The sequence below is a fragment of the Acanthochromis polyacanthus genome, chromosome 6 (genome assembly GCF_021347895.1).
Source record: "Acanthochromis polyacanthus isolate Apoly-LR-REF ecotype Palm Island chromosome 6, KAUST_Apoly_ChrSc, whole genome shotgun sequence".
In the NCBI taxonomy this organism is placed as follows: domain Eukaryota; kingdom Metazoa; phylum Chordata; class Actinopteri; family Pomacentridae; genus Acanthochromis; species Acanthochromis polyacanthus.
This window is the reverse complement of record NC_067118.1, coordinates 27,667,184-27,687,532: the sequence shown is the minus strand read 5'-3', so window position 1 is coordinate 27,687,532 and position 20,349 is coordinate 27,667,184. Positions and strand designations below refer to the sequence as shown.

General features: G+C 41.1%; 1 protein-coding gene across 2 annotated transcripts; it reads right to left on the bottom strand.

The window, feature by feature from the left end:
• Window positions 1–63: 63 nt before the first annotated feature.
• kdm5c (lysine (K)-specific demethylase 5C) lies at window positions 64–19,302 on the bottom strand. 2 transcript variants are annotated; one of them, XM_022187652.2, is made up of 29 exons: window positions 18,913–19,302; window positions 17,133–17,280; window positions 16,157–16,234; window positions 15,927–16,049; window positions 15,659–15,829; window positions 15,366–15,500; window positions 13,568–13,624; window positions 10,918–11,041; window positions 10,334–10,611; window positions 9,878–10,036; window positions 9,652–9,771; window positions 9,384–9,542; window positions 8,043–8,224; window positions 7,749–7,911; window positions 7,537–7,656; window positions 7,254–7,448; window positions 6,771–6,952; window positions 6,524–6,648; window positions 6,264–6,411; window positions 6,100–6,190; window positions 5,580–5,962; window positions 5,324–5,462; window positions 5,058–5,237; window positions 4,757–4,885; window positions 3,874–4,626; window positions 2,783–2,825; window positions 2,491–2,690; window positions 1,266–1,454; window positions 64–1,179 (listed from the first exon to the last, which is right to left on the bottom strand). In XM_022187652.2, the coding sequence occupies exons 2-29, from the start codon at window positions 17,274–17,276 to the stop codon at window positions 1,171–1,173; spliced, it is 4,779 nt and encodes a 1,592-aa protein (XP_022043344.1). In that variant the 5' UTR covers window positions 17,277–17,280; window positions 18,913–19,302; the 3' UTR covers window positions 64–1,170. The 2 variants fall into 2 exon arrangements, with proteins under 2 accessions (XP_022043344.1, XP_022043353.1); XM_022187661.2 differs by lacking the exon at window positions 13,568–13,624.
• Window positions 19,303–20,349: the final 1,047 nt, after the last annotated feature.

Below are 20,349 nucleotides of genomic sequence, written 5' to 3'. Positions count from 1 at the left end.
CAGCGGTCCATGTTTGTGTCATAAAATCGGTCATTTCAAGGAAAGAAATAATGAGTCTGCATGTCCTAAACAATTCTAAACCTTTAATTTTCTAACAAGAGTGAAAAGAAACAAAGGCAACAGTAAAATGAAAAGTTTATACACAAACTCACGACAACTGTGTGTCTGTAATATCAATAATAATAATAATAATAATAATATAATCCTTTGAACCCAGAAAACAAAATAAATTGAGACAAAGTGAGTTACAGTGAAGTTACCATAATTTGCAAAGAGAGAGAGAGAATGAGGGAGGAAGAAAAAGAGGTCAGGTTGAAAGGAATAAAACATGGAGTCAAAAGGATGGGAGCTGAAAAAAAAAAGAAGGAAAAAAAAGAATAGGAAAAAAAGGCATTAAGGAGGAGAGGAGGAAAAGACAAAGCCAAGAGGTACAGATATCCATTTTGGGAAAGTAGCACCAAAAACATTAATGCCTGTTTTTAACACTTCCCAAAATTTACTCACTTTATTCAAAACGCATGTCCCCTCGAAACAGCATCAAACACAAGAGTCAATACAACTAAAAAAAAATACAAGTGTAACCATGGTGCTGTTGTCTCAGATCAGCAGTCAAAAAAACCCTCCTCGGCTTCAGGAATCATGCCCATACGACTGTCTAAATAAACCCTTAGCTTATCCAACTTCAACAAGTGAACTCAAGTGAAGTGAAACTGCAAGTGCCGGTCCCCAGACAGGCTTCGGCTGAACTAGCATTAATACAGCTGGAATAACATAGCATCACCGACTGACCTCTGAGACAACTCTAGACCAAAGACGCTCCTACTAACGGTATGCCTCACATCGGTCCAACACAGTCTTATGTTCACAGGATACATGGATCAAGGGAAGGTGGAGGAATAAGGTTTGGGTAAGACGGCGAGTCTGAAAAAAAAAAAAAAAAGTATGACGTGTGAGATACGGCTGAGTTCTGGATGAGACAGTGGAGTGTAGCAAGAGTCATCGCTCTGTTAGTGTCTGAATGTGTGAACGAGGGATGGGGGGAGGTAAGGTACGGGGGAGGGGGATGTCCTGCATCTTTCTAGAACTTGACACTGTCTTCTGGCACAGAAAGCTCTGTCGCTTGAAGTCCACTGACTAATCCATTTACGCAGAGCTCCAGAGGTGAGTGCATCACAAGATCTGTGAAAAGAACAAAATAATAAATACTTGTGATATTTGCCAATTACACAAAAATAAACCAAAAATCAAGCTGAAGGGGCTGCTACCTCTGTGTGGGTCTGGACAGGTGGGTGAGGGGAGGGGCTGTGGCTGAGAGTGCAGGTTTTCTTTGACTCTGAAGCATCCAGTGACGGCTCTCCTGGCCCCTCCCCACTGCCACCTCTGTGGCTCTTTCTCTTCCTCTTGGATTCCTTGGCTCGTCCGCGGCTCGTTCGCCTCTGCTCGTCGAGCTCAATCTGAAAGGAAAAGAAAGGACAGGAAGATTGTAAGTGAAGCAGCTGAAACTACAAATACCAAAGATTCCTCGGGTTGATGTCATACATCGGCATTTGGCGCCAATCAAGGCATTTTTTGACAAACTGCCAGTGACACGAACCTAAGCGTGATACTTTGTTGACATCCACTGTCACAAAGTGTCATAAACGGAGACGCACAGGGACGCAAAAGTGGAATTTTCCTAATAAATGCAGCATTTTCAGTTGGTATTTTGTAAACTGACAACACAAATGGAGCACAGTAGACACTGAACCTGTGCTGGTATTGTTTCAGTCAGCAGACACATGATACGTGTCAGTAAGGGCGGACACACCTTCCCATTCAGTGGTTTTTAGTGAATTATTTTCTACATTGTAGATTAATACTGAAGACATCAAAACTATAAAACTATACATATGGAATGATGTTGCAAACAAAAAGGTGTTAATCTTCAGAATTAATCTACAATGTAGAAAATAATAAAAAGCATTGAATAAGAACAGGTGTCTAAACTCTTGTCTGGCAGTGTACATGTCTCAGGTGAATAATTTGCCTATAGGGCATGTGGCAACTATGTCTGTTATTTTAGTTCTCTGAATTTGCAACACTTGAATTTTAACCCTTACTGCCTACGAACCTGCAACACAATCCAATCTTAAACCTTTTTTGTCCTTAAAAATTCTTTACTTTTCAGTGCTTACTGTAAAGCACCATGTCACTACTTCATATTCACTGTAAAGAAAATATATTTGGCAATAAAAATGATTCTGATTTTTAAATGTCATCAGGATAAAGGATCGCTATCATGGTTGATTCTAACTGGTCAGAACTCTGAAGCATCATAGAAAAGTTTGCCATGGTGTAGCATTGAGCAGCCATGTTTTCATGTGAGACACGCCTATTTTTTGTTTGAATGTGCATTTCACACTAATCAACAGATCTACAGGCCGTTTGGTGTGTTCATGTAGATTCACAGATTTAAAACAAACAAACAAAAAAGTTCAATGTTTGTCTGACCTGAATGAGTGTGTGCAGCATTTCTCTGGGTGGGACAGAGGCAGCTTGTAGGACTCTGTGGATGGTGTGTGTCTGGTCCAAGGACACCTCCAGCAGATCTCCTTCCAGCTGCAGCTCCTCTAGACGGACTCTGGTGGCTGATGAGAGCTCCACGACTTCACCTTTCAGCAAAGGTAGCAGAGGCTGCAGGGACCCCACACCTGAGCAGAAGGTGGAGACATAATCAGTGCTGATGTCTGAAGGATGCAGTGAACAGCTTGCCTTTAATGGTTAACTCAACATACTGTCTTACCAGTAACACTGAACTTCTTGTTGATGCGATTTTCACATCCAGCCTGTCAGACATTGGTAAATGATACATATTAGTTTGATGTAGTGATTAAAAGATTAAAACAAATGAGGGATTAAATGAGGGCAAGACTGATTACATTTTAATTGGCGATAATCTTCTTGTGGATTCAGACCCTTTGTCTTCAAAGCTAAAACCGTCTGTGAGGAACCTCGGTTACATTTGCCAAACACATTGACAACGTGGTCAGAGCTAGTTTTTATCAACTAGGACTTATCTAAAGTAAAGCCTTTCTTAAATTGTGCCGACCTGGAAAGGACAATTCATGCTTTTACTAGCTCACATATTGACTGCTGCAGTGCTCTTTATGTCGGCGTTTCACAGTCTGCTCTGAGCCGCCTCCAGTTGGTACAAAATGCTCGTTTCCTGACAAACACTCCAAGGCATCAGCACATCACCCCAGCCCTCTTTTCTCTCCACTGGCTTCCAGTTTCCATTAGGATACATTTTAAGGTTTTACTTTTTGTTTTTAAAGCCCTTAACGGCCTTGCGCCTATTTATTTGACTGAGCTTTTCTCTGTTTGTAACCCCAGCAGGGCGTTCAACTGATCAGGTCAACTAATCAGCTGCTTCCGGAAGTCCCTAGGGCCAGGTATAAACGCTGGGGTGATCGAGCCTTTTCAGTTGCAGGGCCCAGACTCTGGAACAAACTGCCTCCTGCCTTTTCAAAGCTCAGCTCAAAACGCATTTTTTTCTGACTGGCTTTTAATACAAAGTAATGTGGTGACATTTTATTTTGTTCCATTTTATTTTACCTTGCTTTATCTGAGTTTATTTCCCTGACATGTGTTCTATTGTTTTTTTTGTTTTAATCTGCTTATATTTCCTATTGTATTATTTGTTTTTAACTAGAAAGCACTTTGGTCACCTTGAGTGTTGTAAAGTTCTCTATAAATACATTTTGATTGATTAATTGAAAAGTATTACACAACTGGTAGCAGACAGTAAATTTGATTTTATTCCATTAAACAGTTTATGATTAGACTACATGGTTTAATATAAAAACAACGTGAAAGTGAGAATAGGGCATTTACCTGAGTGCCATTGCTTTCTTTTTTGTTCTTTTTTGGTGAAGTCTCCTCTGTTAGATCAATAACGTCCTCTCCTTCTCCTCCCTCGGAGTCTGATAAAACAATGACTGAACTCCCTTCTGTCTCTTTTTCCATGTCTTCCTCTTTTTCCGCTTCATGTTGGAGAGTCTCTTTGAGTTCTTGCAGCCTCTGAAGTGCCTGCTGCAGCTCTGGTGCCTCCAGTGCCTCCTTGGCTCGGCCCTGCCAGGTGATGGCCCTCTCTGTGAGACACTGCAGTGCTTCTCCTTCAGGCAGACGCACAGGCAGCCTCTGCAGGGCCACAAGCAACGCCAGGATAGTCTCCAGGCGTGGGCGCCGTGACCGTTGGCATCGCTGACACAAGAAGCGTGAGTCCCAATCCCACCAGCAAAGGGGGTTAATTGGTGGTCCAGAGGAGGGCAGTAGGGAGGGGAAAGGAACACAGCCACCATGGAACCAGTCCTTACAGAGATGGCAGCGGAGCTGAGGAGCACGAGGCTGCCCAGAGCACACACACACCGACTGAGGAGGGGCAGTACAGGTGTGGTTACTGTTACCGTTCTCCTTTACAGAGTTCTCGGAGTGGCTAGAAGTGTCCGTCTCCATGGTCTCATCCCACCTTCCGTTCTCCTTGTCGTCCTTATAACTTGTATTAAGTCCAGCTTTACACATGTTCACTTTCTGTAACCTCAGTAGTGCCTCCTTCTCCTGGTGCTCCCCTTCTTTGAATGCCATCACCTAGACACAAGGCAGCAAAATATACTCACATCCACATCTAGTACTGAGGCTTAAAAAAAACACCCCCACAAAGGCAGACCTTTATCTTCAAAATATTAAAACCCAACAAAGACATAATCAGTACACTCACAATAGCTGCAGGGTCCCTCAAGTCCTGAGCAGAGAGTCCCAGAGTGTTTGTATCAGAATCATCCAAAGGATCATCCATGGGCTCTGCCTCTTCCCGCTGCTCCCTTCTTTTAGCACATGGACATAACACCTGCAGGGAAGCACTGGGGTTTAATGAATGCTTTCATGAAGGTCATATATAATGAACTTTTTTCTTTTGAAGTGGGGTGCTGTCAACAATTACACAATTGTTTTCTGTTGTTTTCCAATGTTGGTATAAACTGAACTTAATTTATTGTTAAGATGATCTCCTTTTTAATTACCTCTAGTAAACTGTGTTGACTGCTCTTTTTCAGGAAGGTCTTGCTGGCCTTGTCCCTCCAGGAGTGAGCACTGGCCACTTGCAGTTCCAGCTGCCTTAGCTCTTCCATGAAGACTGGCAAGTCCCTTCCAATCGCAACTAGGCCCTCTAAGTCATCCAGACATGGGTAGTGCTCCCCATTCTGTAAGAGCACATTTCAACTGGTTTAGTTTTTAAATTACAAACAAATTTCTCTGAAAGTAGGAGCAGACATGTTGACTTTTTCACCTGAATTTCTTCCAAGTCTGTTACCCAGGCCCGAGCTCGGGTAAGACAGCCCTGTAGAGCCAGAATGTTGGGCAGTGTGACTGGAATAAGTTGGGCCTCATTTACTATTGCCTCCAGGGTGGAGAGTGGGTGCTTTTGCCTGGAAGATCAAAACCAAAGAAGCTTTAATGTGTTCACAACAGGATAAACTGGTTGTGAAAAAATAAAAGCCACCGTGGCAAGTAAAGTAAATTACGTGGGTTGAAGTGTCTCTTACCTTTGTTCTAGGCAGATCTGTGCTTTCTCCTCCCAGCGCTCTGCTATTGTCAGCAGTTCCTGAAGCTCTGCCATGGCTGTCTCCACAGACACACTTTGGGGCACATTGCAGCCTGCCTCCATAAGGTTCCTCAACACATCCAACGTCACTTCTTGCCTCTCCCCTCCTTCTGTGCCGAGGGTGCGTCTCACCTCTGCCAGCCAATGGCCCTGCTCCTTTAGGCCCTGGAGTAAATTACACTCTGGTACCACAACAGGCAGCTTGGCCCCCTCCTCCAACAAAGTCTGCAGCTTCTCAGGTGGTGGAGAGTCCTTCTTCCAGTCCTGGTCATTGACCAGTTCTTGAGCCTGGCTCTGGAAATCCTCCACTATCTGTAGAACCGACTTGAAGGAAGAGGGTACAGAGGTCATTAAATACAACTTTTAAGCAGAGATAATTATTACATATCAATATTTTCTATAACTGTATATAGTAAATCAACTCGGAGTTTTATTTTTTCAGTCTGACAAGTAGTTCTTACCTGCACTTCCTTTAACTGGGTCATTACACAGGGCAGGTTTTGCATCGTCTCAACCATTGACTTCAGCTCTGCAAAAGTCATCTTGGTTTCACTGCAAGACAGCAATATGTAAGTGCACATAATTGTACAGTAAGCGAAGAAGTTAGGTTTGTTTCCTATCTCACCTGGTCTTTGAGTCACTGAGAAGCTCAGTACTTGTCTGTTGGCAGCGTTCTATGTCTTTAAGAACAGTGTTGAGTTTCCGGAGAAGTTCATTGTCAGGAAACTTTTTTTCTGCTGCTTCATTCTTCAGCATCTCCAGGTCATCAATTGCTGTAACACATAAACAACTTCTTGTCTGAGGACATTCTTTTCAACAACATTTTTTTACACAATATCTGTATTTTTGATGGGTATATGGGAACAATTTATGATGATTTCCCACCTATCTTGTTTCCTTCTTCCTGTTCGAGTGCTTCTTTTACTCTGTTGGCCCAGGAGTCAAAGGACTCGGACCGAACCTTTAACCGATGTAACATGGCTAGCAACTCATCCAGGGTGTATCTGTACCTGCAGAGGGAAGAAATAACACAAAAGATTAACACGGATTGCAGATATAAATTTAGAAAATAACACTAACATATTATGGGCAACTGCATTCACTGTGAAGCACAGACAGACTAAATGAGTACCTGAGGTAGAGTTTTTCAGTGGGGCAGTTGCACAGATCCTGAGTGTGATAAAGACACACCAAACGCTCGGGACAGTTTGAGCAGGCCAGAGCAGAGAGGAAGCATGTGGTCTTACATTTATCACACTGTCTTTCATCATCAGGCAGGAGCTCAAACGCCTCGCGCTCTGCTTCTGTAATGCCCTGCAACAGATTTTAACAAACAATCTGAGTTTTCCCATATTCTCATAAGAATATTGCAATACGAGTCAGATTCACCACACTGCAAAAACTAAATCTTACCAAGCCATTTTTCACTTGTTCTATTGACAGATTTTTTCACTTATTTCAAGGTAGGTAAAAGTTCCTTGAAATAACTATGTTTTCTTATTTTTTTTGAGAGGAGCATTTTTTCCAGTGCACAATGCCAAACAGAACTATTTTTTTTACTTTCACATGCAAACATAACAGAGACGAATCTTTAAGAGCTATTTCTGTCTCTCACCCTTTCCATTAGACCCTTCCGCAGTTTCCTCTCCTCCTGAACAATAATAAACATTTCACGATGGGTAGCTGCAGCCAGGTTAAGGTCTAGTTTCTCCGGGCTGGCAGCCATTTTACAGGTGAGCTCCTCATGAGAGAAAACACAATATCTCCTCAGGCGTCGGTAGTGCTCAATACAGGATCGACCGGCAGGCAGCTGAAACGGAGGGGGGAAAAAAAAAAGTGATCATTCAGTCTTGAAGCCAACACGAACTGACAACTTGAGATAGTGCAAACCGGCATACCCAGTCTGCAGTGCAGAAGTTGACAGCTTCAGCAAAGTTATATCCCTGATTGAAACCACTGTGGTAGGCCCTGGGGAAGGTGATGACGAACTCACCAGCACACTGGTTGGTGCGCACAACCTGCCAATGAGAAAGGCAGCAATCAATTTAAGAATTTTTTTTGAAACAAATCACAGTTTTATTGTGTGCATGTGCGTTCATGTGAGACTAACCGGTACACCATGAGCCATGAGGATATTTGGGTTCATGATGGTGACCAGCTGATGCAGGAGGTCAGGCTGGTACTCAAACAGCTCTGGCGTCAGCTTCTTCATAACATCTTCAAGACGCTCAGCTGCCACAGAGGGAACTCCATACCAGGTCTTGGGTTCACCCCTGGAGATGATCGACACATAGAGAATGAAGAAGAGTACAATCATGACATAATCACAGCATCTATATCACAAAGTCGCAATCATTTCAGACGACCACATACGACATCAATAAACACAACAAACATGGTGTACCAGTGCAGGTAGTTGATGGAGTAGCTCCAGTGATCCTCAATGTGCCAGCAGAAGGCTGAGAACACCATGCCCACGTAAAGCCACGGCACCTTCATCCCAGAGATGTCTCCATTGATATGGCACAGGAGTGACTGCTCCAGCACAGGCATCACATTCAAGTTCCAACCACAGCGGGCATAATCCTGACCAACAAAAAAAACACACTGAAAATGAGCACTAGGCTACATCTGCCGACCTGTTTACAAATCACCTCACAAAAGGTCCATTCTGAGTCAGGAAAACCCTGAAGAAGATCAACTCTAATTTTCGTTCGTCATTTTTAATGCAAAAATTTAAATAATGTCCCCAACGTGATGATTTAATTCTTTTCCTTGTCAAATACATTAGGAAGCTAAATATTTTGGGATTTTGGACTAATAGTCAAAGGAAGAAAAAAAACTGAATAAACCACCTTGTGCTGTAGAACGCTATAATATGCCCCTCTCCCTATTTTATTTTTTTGTTCCATCCCACCATCACTGACTGCTTGCTCAAAGGCTACCTTGGATTGTAAGGTTCTCTGTCTTCTGTCATGTTGTGAATGTGCATTATATAAAGAAACCTGAATTGAATATAATCACATTTTCAGTATTTTTTGACATTTCATGGTCAAAATCATTAGTAAGACTGGAAAACAAATAATAGTGAGCAGTATCAGCTCCTGTTCCCTGTGTATATCTAGACAAAGAGGAATTGGGCACAGCACTGAGCTGTAGGTCACCTGCATTTCTGATTAAGCTGGATTGATTAAACCAGAGCATATCTACTCCCTCTGATGCGTGTGGGACGGATAAAAACATGGCTGAAATTCAGTGTGTGCAGATACGGATTTAGCTGCAGTTTCCTTCATCAGTTTTTTCAAGAGGTGTTGCGATTCTTTTCATGTCCATCTCAAGTCAACTCCTACTTATCACAGTTAACAACCAGACAACAATGCCACATTTAGCAAAGACACGGGTCTATCGTTTGCTTTTAGCAATGCAGTTTAAAATGTGCAGTGAAATTTCTGTTGATGCAAAGACACCACTTCCATTGAACCGCATACAGATTAGTTGGAACAGTCTCAAATCAAAACTGCTCCAGTCATAATTCTACATTAGCGATTTGCACTCATTGTACTGTATTTAAAATGTACTTCTGATGGACATAAACCATGTACTTGAACAGTTCACAACATTTTCAAGATGTAATCTTAAAATAATAATACAGTCCTGCCATCTCTATAAAGGACTATTAGTCAAGAAGCCTCCTCTTCACAAAAAAAACTGTTGAGCTTGCAACAGGAAACAATAAGGAACGTACCTCCTCTTCCTTTGTGAGCGTTTTCTTGCCATTGTTCATTGGGAAGCCACTGCCAAACTCTTTGGAGTGTATGTCTGCGCCATACTCAACAGTCACGTCTTCCTCAATACTACTGACTAATCTCCAGAACTCCCTCTCCACAAGTTCAGTGGGAACCATCTACACAGACAGCAACATAAAGGCTTGAGATAAGATTCTCTTTTATCGCCACTCAAAGCAGAGTCCTGCCTCATAATGAGTAGGTGATGTCTCGTGTGGGTGCACTCACATGGACAGGCATGTTGAAGTAATCTGCTTTGAAGGCATCCGCCATTTCCCCAAAACTCTGCAGAGTGTACTCTCGTGTAGCTTGCTCAAAACCAAATGCTTCTGAGGGTTTCTTGCACTCCTAAAAAAAAAAAAGAAAAACACAGTAGAAAGTCAGGAAATTCAAACCATAGTGAGTCTTGTAGATTGAGGGACAGAAATTAGTGCTTTTAAACATTTTCACTTACTTCTGCCACACACTTAGGGCATCGCCAGTTGCCTTTGGGAGGATCGGCGAGTGGGGGTAGTAGACAGTATGTGTGGTAGTTATCATCACAGCCATCACACAGCAGGAGCTTGTCGTCATCGTCACCCCGACCGCACATCCGGCACACAAAGGAATCCACCTTTGACAGTAAATGAGAAAAAAGATCATTATAGGGCTTAAAGACAGAGGGTAAGTTGTAACTGAAGCAGACAACCCCAGCTGTAAAATCTGACAAAGATTTAGAATGTAAGAAAAAAGCAGCCTTCCTTCTTTCAAAATCTAAATTAGTGCATTTACATTAGAGTAACATTAATGAAGAGTAGTGTATTGTGTTTACAGTTCTAAGGAATCATTAAGCGTCTCATTTTTACATGCAGTTTTATCATGTTTATCTCAAACTTGATTGCCACCATGATATATTAACTGCTCTACTTACACACTGTGGATTATTGAGGTTGCGTCTCAGCCTCATGGTCATTTTGGTACAAGGTCCATCTGTATCATCTTCCCCGTGGTTCTCTTTCCCATTCTCTGCCTCTGGTTCTTCTTTCTTCACTGTCGTTTTAACTGTAATGCTATGGGGGGGCAGCTGGGGGGAAGATGTGCTCCCGTCATTCTGCCTCTCTTGAGGCTCCAGTGGCTCTGATTTCACTGAGATATTACCAGGAGCAGGAGACACGCTTTCCTTGATGGTAACCGTCTGAGGCAGCTCATCTAAAAGAATACGAAGATGTGCTCAGAGGTAGTCATTTAATAGCAGCGTTAAAATATACACTGTGCAGGGGCCATAGATGGTCGTATCTACACCAAAAACATGATTTCCCATTTGTTTGACCGAGCTAATGATTCAATAATGGTTTCATTTTCAAGTTATTGCTTTACTTGCATCAAAATAATTGTTGTGCGATAGTTTTGCGCCCAGATTTCTAGGTTTCATAATATTAATGTTGCTAGAATTTAGAAATTTAAATATAGGTGATTGAGACGGCAGTTAAATTGGTTATGCTGATCACATTTTACCTTTCTTCCTGATGCCTTTGTCCCTAGCCACCAGCCCAAGTCCCATCATTTTAGGTCCTGCACCATAGATTTGTAGCTTCTTCAGCTCTGGGTTCTTCTCTATGTCTTCTTCTGTAGGTTCAGGCTGTGAACGGAAGAAACATTTTATCATGAAGGTGTAGACAGAGGAACGCTACTCTCCAAGGCACACAGAGCAAAGCAAGGGTCTAGGCCAAGTGCAGAGCAAACAGTTAAAACATGACAGCATAACAACGTGTCACGAGAAGGGATTACACTAGGTTAGAAAGTAAGGAAAAGTTAACTTACAGCACAGTGAAAGCTTAAAGGTTCAGACCCATCACCAAAACACACAAGCAGATGCAACCATACACTTAAAGTGGGGTATTATTGAGGTGTTACTTTACATGACTCATTTTTTAAAATCAAATCCTTATTGATATCCTTAGTTCTTAATTGGAATATAAACATTAAAAAAAGTCTAATGTAAAACACTATTTTTTAGGAGATGTAGGCTGTCATGCAGAGTAATTAAAAATGTCAGAACTTTTAAAAATTTCCTTTGGCAAAAAGGCAGGGTAGGTAAAATATCATAACATCTTCAAAGGCAGGGCGTGTGTCTTTGCCATCTATTAGCAAGCATTCTCATTTTAAATATTATGCACAAATGTGCGGAAACATGTAATTGATAAGCAAGCTTGGCTTCTCACAATGTCCTGAATAACGCCGGTAATAATATATTTTTTTTCCCAATCAGGTGTTCCTGCTCCTACAATGTTTAATTTTCGACATCCACAGAACAGTACTATGCTAAGAAGATGACATTACCAATTCACACTATAAACAAAAAAGCAACAGTACGAAGGAAAACGATTAGTAGAGCCATATTCTGAGCTACACTATTCATAGTAAACTGCAGTGAACTTTGTTTTCTTGCAAATGGAAGGTTGAAGTTGTGAGAAGAAATCCACATGAAAAGTCGTCTATCTAAAACCTTCTGGGTTTTTGGCAAAGAACTGAAAAACAAAAAATTGAATTAATATAGCAACAATAATTGCTTTGTCGTTTACGATATGCATTTTTTTTTGTAGACAGGGAACACATTTGTGATGGCCACACTTTAGAGGACTAGTCTGCACACAGTAGACACAGAGCATGTGTTACTGTCAATTTAGACAAACACACAGCAGGTCTGAATGTCACTTTAAGTTGTCAGTTAAACTAAAAGACACATAAAACCAGTTTCTTCTTGTTTCGAACAGCCTCCAAATTAGAACTTGTTCTCTAAACTTCCATTTAAGGTGGTTCCAAACTGGAAGTTGATTGCTAATCTGGTAGATAAAAATTAAACTCTTCCACTTTTTGCACTCAGATGTGCACCAAGAAACCAGCAGTTGATGTGCAAATAGCCACCTGTATTTCCACAAGAAAAGTCATGTATACATATCGTTACAACATTAGTGCCACTCCTAGCACAAAAAGTGGACATACACAATACTATAAAGTAGGAATATGGAAAAAAAAATACTTAAAAAAAAACAACTTTTCCACTGGTATGCTCTTACACTCACTTCAACTGTACAGATGTAACTACCAATACATCTATTATTCCAACATCCTTTCACATAAACACCTTCTCCTGCCACGTAAACTTTGGGAGTGAAAGCAGTAGACATCAAAGCAAATGAGTGTGTCTCGATGATGTGGAACAATCACAACAGTCTGGCCTTAAACAACCAACATTTATAGTGTGTTATTGTTTTTCTAAATGCTTAAGTGCTTTTGGCATCCCATGTTTTAATGGTATGGTGCTCTGTAAGTGAAACCCTAATAAATTAAACCTAGTTGGTTGTTCAGTGAGTGCACTCAAAAGCGAACGCATGCAGCCACACTGTTAGCTGCTGTAGTGAGTAGAGAGCAAGGCAAAACAGCAAAAGTGCAAAAAGGCACACAGACAGCCCAGCAACAAAGCATTACAAGCCAAGTACGACCACAGAGAAAGAACATGAGTGAAAGAGAGAGGTCTAGAGAGCACATCAGACCAACAAGTGGACTTCAAAGGTGAGCTTTCCGATGGTGGTTAAAGTGAACAGTTCTTCAAAAGTCCACAGTAAAGTGTGTCATTTAATTAGACACGATAAATGTAAGAACTCAACAGCACCAGCAACTGTATATTGAGGACCCAATCCCCTTTTCTAAAAACTCGAATAAAATGCCTAAAAACACATTTGTCCAGCATGAGATTGCACGGCCGTTTTTCAATAACAGTCTAAGGGCATGTTCATGAAGATCAAACAGCTAAAAGCAGAATAAACAGGCCTGAAAAAATCTTCCTCTGTGTTCGTTGTCGGATCTACACATTACACATGATGGCGATTTTGGAACTTGCTTCAACTATTTTTGTCATGCCACAGAAGGCTTTTATGGCAACATGTCTGCAATAGTCCTGTGACAACATTATGGGCTGGCACACCTACACTGAGAACTGCAATGGGTATGATTGCATGTTAATGAAAATGTTTTAGTGGTTAATTAAAACAAAGAACATAACAAAACAACGAGACAATTTCAAAAGGGTTATGGTGGTCAAGGAAAAGAGGCAGGAAGAAAGTGGGGGGGCGGAAAGTGAGCTCATATGCTCAAGAGGCAGTACCGCAGAGATGAGTTGAGAGCCAGTGGTGAGAGGATGGGGGGCCAGATCCTCTGGACCCTGCAAGGGGAGACAATAACAGCAACAATAAACTAAGACAAGAGGAATAAGGGAAACGAGAGGTTGGGGGAAGAGAGCCTGGAAAGAACAGCCGGTAGCTGCAGGGAAAATATCACTGGGGCACATAATGAGACACGGGTCACATCTTACGTATGATGTCCAGGACCTCTGTGAATCTGAACACTAAATTCTCTCGTTACAATTCAAGGTAACGCTTTGGAGACAGTTGCATGATTTAAGGTCTGTTTTGTTCAGATCCGAATCTGACAAACAGAAACGCTGTCAGACCTTCGTAGTTCAAGGTTTGTTTTTAATATAAGCTGCACTATTATGAAGATGTAGTCGATACGATTTGAGGCAAACAAATGCTATTTAAGCACTGGCCTTACAAGAAGCTGTCGGACTAAGAGATGATTGAGCTGTAGCAGCGAATTGATCTGTTCTAACTGAGGAAGCTTTGGAACCAAAAAGAAATTTGGTTTCGGAAGGTGTTTGGCTATGGCTACTGATTCACTGTCTGATGCCAAGTTGGAGTTCCTGCATAGATTACTTGTGTTACAAAAGTACACGGAACTCCATTCATTGGCCAGTTAATAGAAAGATTATCTTCTGTGTGTTAATTCGATATGTCTTTTAGCTAAGCCAAATGGCTGTAAAATACAATCCAAGTTGAATGCTTACACATGTGCTCAGGACTTGAAATTCTCAAACTCCACAATGCTGCTATGTAAAAATTGAGTTTTGTATCAGACGTCTTTTTCATACTTCACTGGGCAGTAATCAGTAATTATTAACAGGACACCTTCACACATCGGTTTGCAAAAATCTGCATCAGGCTTCCTTTTGTTCTGATCAATTCAGTCTTTACTAAAATATGCAAAACAAAAGATGCAGTCCAGCATAATAAATGAGGAAAATTAAAGTCCATGGGCGAGCGTTAGTCTGCATGTAAGAAATACAAGATAAAAGAATGCAGGCTGGTCCAGGGTGAGCTGTATACTGGCATTGTTGATGTGAAAAAAGAAATTGTCACAGTCACATGGGTTATGAAATAAAACTTGGCAGATGGAAAAAAAATGCAAGACACAAAGCAGAGAATGAAATAATCCATGGAAGAGAACACAATAACAGCAGAGGTAAGCACAGCAGCATGGCAGGATGGAGAATAAGCAAGCTGGGAAGCGCTCTGAGTGCACAGTCTTTTCTTCCAGATGCTACACTGTAGGCAATGCACAAGGGCAAATGGATAAGGACAGAAAAAGACTTATAACATGAGAACATGATCCACTAGTAGACTTTCATCAAAAAAAAACATTTATTTTGTAGATGTTGGCTTCTTTTTTTTTTTAGATGTAAAGATAAATAATACTTTCAGTTGACAAGGACATTGACGTCCGATTTAAGGCATGTGTGAAACCATCACTGTTAAGCAATTTAAACTGTCTGAATGCCAGGTAGTTTTACTCACATACGGGTTGAAATTCACACCATTAACAAAATGCAGCTGCTGAAACAAAACTCTATTTTAACAGATGTACCAAATCCATGAGATTTTTGTGTGGCTGTAGAACCACAATTTTCATTTTTGTCTGCGTCTTGAGGACTGATTTTGAAGCTGAATTGGGAAATGTGGTCCAAAAATGATCTTGAAGCGACCAAAGTACAGCTCAGTGCATGGTTACTGGCCACAGTGGTATGCAAATCAACCGAATGACAACTAAGGACAGGTACTGTCACTCACATCAGGCTGGCAGCGGTTAGCTCTGCGTCCATAACTGCTCATTTTGGATGGCTGCACAGACTGTCGCAGAGGAATGGAGTGAGGCTTGTACTCTTTATCCACATCTTCACCATCGTAGTGCTTTGGCTTGCAATGCTAGAAATAGTGTTAAAAAAAAAGATTACATGAAAATATAATATAGATAATATAGTGACTACACTACCATTCACATCTGAACTCATAATGAAAGGTATGTACTAATCAAACATTCACGGTAATATAAAAATGAGAGACAAGAATGTGTAGAGAAATACCGGCAGGCTGGCACCAGACTGGAACATTTCAAAGGGATAGACGATCCTCTCGTAGTGCGAGCGCAGCAGAGAACCAATGTTCTTGCCTGGAGGGTAGCCAAGCCTCTGAGCCACACGGGCCCAGCGGCGCTCCTTACAGACCATCTCAAAACCTCCCTCATCTGTCACAATCTACAACACAAATTCATTTTTTTCCAACACAATTGTAGCAAATTATAGATACAGAGCAAAAATATCTATTCTAAAATGTGTTGCAATTCATTCTCACCTTTGATAGGCTGAAAAGATCAAGAATGCGCCTTTCAATATGTGGGATTTTTAAGGAAGATCCCTGGATCTCCCAAAATCTGGCTATGCGGTCCAAATAATTGAGTTTCACTCTGGTCTCCGCCTAAAACGAGATGCACGAGGGATCCCCATGGTTAATACAGCTTCATCAACAGCTTAAATTAAGGAACATCAATTTAACAAAGTGTTAATGGAAAAAGAAGAACTTACTTCCAACTCGTTAAGCCTCTGGATCCGGGGTGTGAAGTGGAAACTATCCAACTCCACTGAAAACGGTGGCTGCCAGTCCTATTTGGGAGCAAAGACATCAAATTGAACCATCTGCTGAAACAACAACTTATGTAATATCTTGTTCAGTGTTGACCTCTACTTTTCAAAGAGGTTACAAAAAAGAACAACTGAACATGGGACACTCACAATTAACGAGATAGTGAGATTAGTTTGGGCTTAACTCTGGTTAAGCTTTGGCATTTGGCTTTTGGGTGCAAAACTTGGCTCGGCTTTAGTCAGGAAGAATAACCAGTGTCACCCTTTTAAGAGCATCTCTATACACGGCTTTATCCTCACTAGGGTCGCGGGGGATGCTGGAGCCTATCCCAGCTGACTCGGGCGAAGGCAGGGGACACCCTGGACAGGTCGCCAGTCTGTCACAGGGCTACATATACAGACAAACAAGCACACTCACATTCACACCTACGGGCAATTTAAAATAATCAATTAACCTCAGCATATTTTTGGACTGTGGGAGGAAGCCAGAGTACGCGGAGAAAACCCACGCATGCACAGGGAGAACATGCAAACTCCATGCAGAAAGATCCCAGGCCCAGGCCGGGATTTGAACCAGGGATCTTCTAGCTGCAAGGCTAAAGTGCTAACCACTACTTCACTGTGCAGCCGAGAGAGGATATGTGTAAACCCAATTACTTCTAAATATCGCTTTCTGTTGTGTTTTCTAATACTCATTATCATCACTCATATTAACCTTACCGGATCCAAATTTTCAGTTTTGCAAAAACACAAACATCCATTGGCAACCAATCACTTCTCTTTAGAAAAAGTTGTTCTACTTTTTGTTTGTATTGCAAATAACCACAGAGTTTCTAGACATGTTTTGTGGAGCCTGTTAACTCAAAGATAACAAAACAAAATTGTATACAGCAGAGTCCAAGACTAAGCAAGTATTTACTGGTGGAGGTCGAATTTTGCAGATGCCAGACTTCTCCGCAATCGGACGTATCTTGGCGATGTAGCCCAGGGGGTCCTGAAACTCCTCCCATGACGGCTCAAATACTGGACACTCCGGAGGAGGTACAAACTCTTCCCCTTCCATTGCCCTGACAACAGGAAGATTGACAATGCCAACAAGTTCACAAACTGTAGCACACTCAATGGGTATTAACGCATCAACGCAGCAAGTCGGAAAACATTTTACGCGCACAAACCTTTCATTCAATTTATAAACAACAATTCAAAAAGCTGAAACATTGCATGCTTTAATGCTGTGTTTGTGGAAATAATGTACATTTTGTTCATGATTTTCTCACCCCTACATATCCTGGGACAGACTCATGTACAGACACTCCATCATTTCTATTAAGTATCTCAGTCAATGTTCCTACTGATAGCAAAATCAGAAACTAAATTAAATCAATTTTACAAGGGTATTCAGCAATGTGTAGTTAGCATTTGAACCTAAGCAAAACGTACCAGCATATAAGAAAATTAAAGGTATACTATGCAATTACAATTACTTCCTTATTCTGCTCTTCATTTTCCACACATACATGTACACATACATGAGTCAGTTTCTCTACGTGTTTCATAGTTTATCATTTCCACAAGAGTTTACACATTAGTCAAAATTAAGACACATGGGGAATCCCAGGAAGAGCATTTTTCTGTCCTGCAAGAGGTCTTTGCGAAAATCCCCTCCCCCAACACCAGACATAACAAAACAAATGCCATACTCTGGTAAATCAAGGCCCTTCCCAAAGGCAAAAAGCTATAAGCAATGCTTTATCAAATATAGCACAGAGCATTTATCAATAATAAGTTAGTTACAGAAGTGATGCCAATATTTTTGTATAAATATGAGCAACAAGCACTGCCTAATATAATGTGGATGTGTAGGAGTCCCTGATTAATTTTGATTGATGTGTTTTTTTAATTTGAGAAAAACACATCAAAAATAAATCCAACTTGATGTTAGGATTTCACTGACATATATCACATCCATTTGATTCTTCACAGGCCTTCAGACAAACAATGGCGTGGAGGCCATGAACCCTGAGGTATAGAAGGCCATGGAGGCATCACTATCCTAAAGTGGGTTGGGTTGGATTAATGAACAAGCTTTTGCAAATGACAACAAATACAGTTACTCGATGGCAAAAGATAAATAGTCACATCTAAATGTATTTGTTATGTGACATCTTGTTAACAATAATAATTAATACATTTAACTGTTGGCTGACAACTGTTAGCTACTAGCTACCAAACTTGGAAGAACTGGCGATAAAACTAACCTTACCTTCAGCGACAGCCCTAACGAGGGAAAAAAGGAAAAACTGCCCCGAAGTCGGGTACATATAACGGGATAGCTATGTGTCATTCATTTAGCTTCTTCTGGCAATAATGAAGTCTATTTGGTCCTATTGTCCAGCAATCAGGGGCGACAACGCCGCTTCCAGCTAACGCTAGCAGCATCGAGGCCTCCTCTCTTCTGAGTACAGTCCCATCGCCTCCCACGGTTTCACATAACTAGCATTAGTTTGCTAACGTTAACTGAACGGCTGAGGAAACTAAGTCAACAGAATCACCGCAGACCAGCTAACCTACTTAGCGTTGCTCAGGTCGACGCTAGGAACCAGCTACTTTAAGTTATTCATATATTTAAGCACACTTAATGCAGTTATTTATTGACCCCCATTATGCTAGAATGTCTCCTTGCGTTCCCCGTGACTGACCCGAAGACACCTCGATGTCCCGGGGTATGATAGGGATTGTGGCCGCTCTCCTTCCTCTGTTGTTGTGATGACTGGTGGTTAGCTACCGTTGGCCAGCTGTGCTCGGTCCAGTCGGCTAGCTACGGCTGCTAGCAAAGTTGACCGTTCTCAGCTTCAGTTCTCCATAAACTCCGCTCTCTCAAACACAAAGAGTTCAACACATGGATGTCTGATGTTCGCTCAACACCAAACGAGAGTCTCAAACTTTATCAATTATGTCGTTATCAATCATTTCCCGATCAACATCATCACTCTCTTCAGGCCATCCTATCTTTCTTGACGAGACGCCATCTTAGTTTTTTTCTCACGACCGAAGTACAACCTCGATTCTTCACGCCGCGTCTCTCACGTTTACTCCCTGAAAGTAGTGCCCACGTACACAAACAAAAAGGCAGGTCTGTACCACGGGACCGGTTCTGGGGGGAGAAGGTCTGCGTTATTTATAAAATCCACCAAGGTTATTTAAGCAACAACACAATTTGAGCATGCTATAAGTACGAGTGAATTCTTCATGTATTTTAATCTGCCATTTTAGTTAATTATAAAAGTATGTCAAATCAAATGAACGTTGATTTAGGCTATAGCACATTTTAAAATAACTAAAATCTTCTATATTTATACGACAACAACAAAAACATGTGGGGGGAAGCAAGATATGTCTTGGAAAAGGCATTTTTTAATATAATAGTATAAAATATAGTGAGTATTTATAAAATGACAACATTGTGTATTCTGGAGCAATTTACATCATCATTTCAAAGCTTCAGCTCCCAAAGTGATATAACTCAATAAAAAAATAGCCTTCTTACTGTAATATACAACAAGAAAGAAAGAAAGAAAGAAAGAAAGGAAGGAAGACAGATGGATTTCTTTTGTTTTTTCTTTTTTTTAATAAAGCTGGGGCACTGACTGAACTGTTCTCATACTAAGGATGAATTTGTTCCAGAGTGTGGGGGGTAAAACATTAAAAGCTTGATCCTCCTTTGTTTTACCACTGGGTTGTCAAACTTTTAACAGCTGCTGATTCTCTGCTGTGATCTGAGTCTTGCTGCAGAATAAGAGATCTATAGTCCTGAGAGGCTGAGCAGAGCCAGAGCATGTAGAGATTGAAGAGCAATCAGCAGAGTGCTAAACTGAATCCTATAACGAGTACTATGTATATGCCTCCCATTGCTACCCCATGTGAAGCACTATCATTTGAGTTTTGAAAAATACCCCACAAATAAAGATTATATTGCAATTAATTAATTATTTATCAGCGAAACAGCAGGAGCTTCCCCAAAACTGCAAGATGGGGTGCATGGTTAATTATAGCCTGAGGTAAACAAAGTGTTTTTTCTTTTATGTGTGATGAGAAGTAATAAAATAATGTAAAATTACCCCAATATCATTAATAAG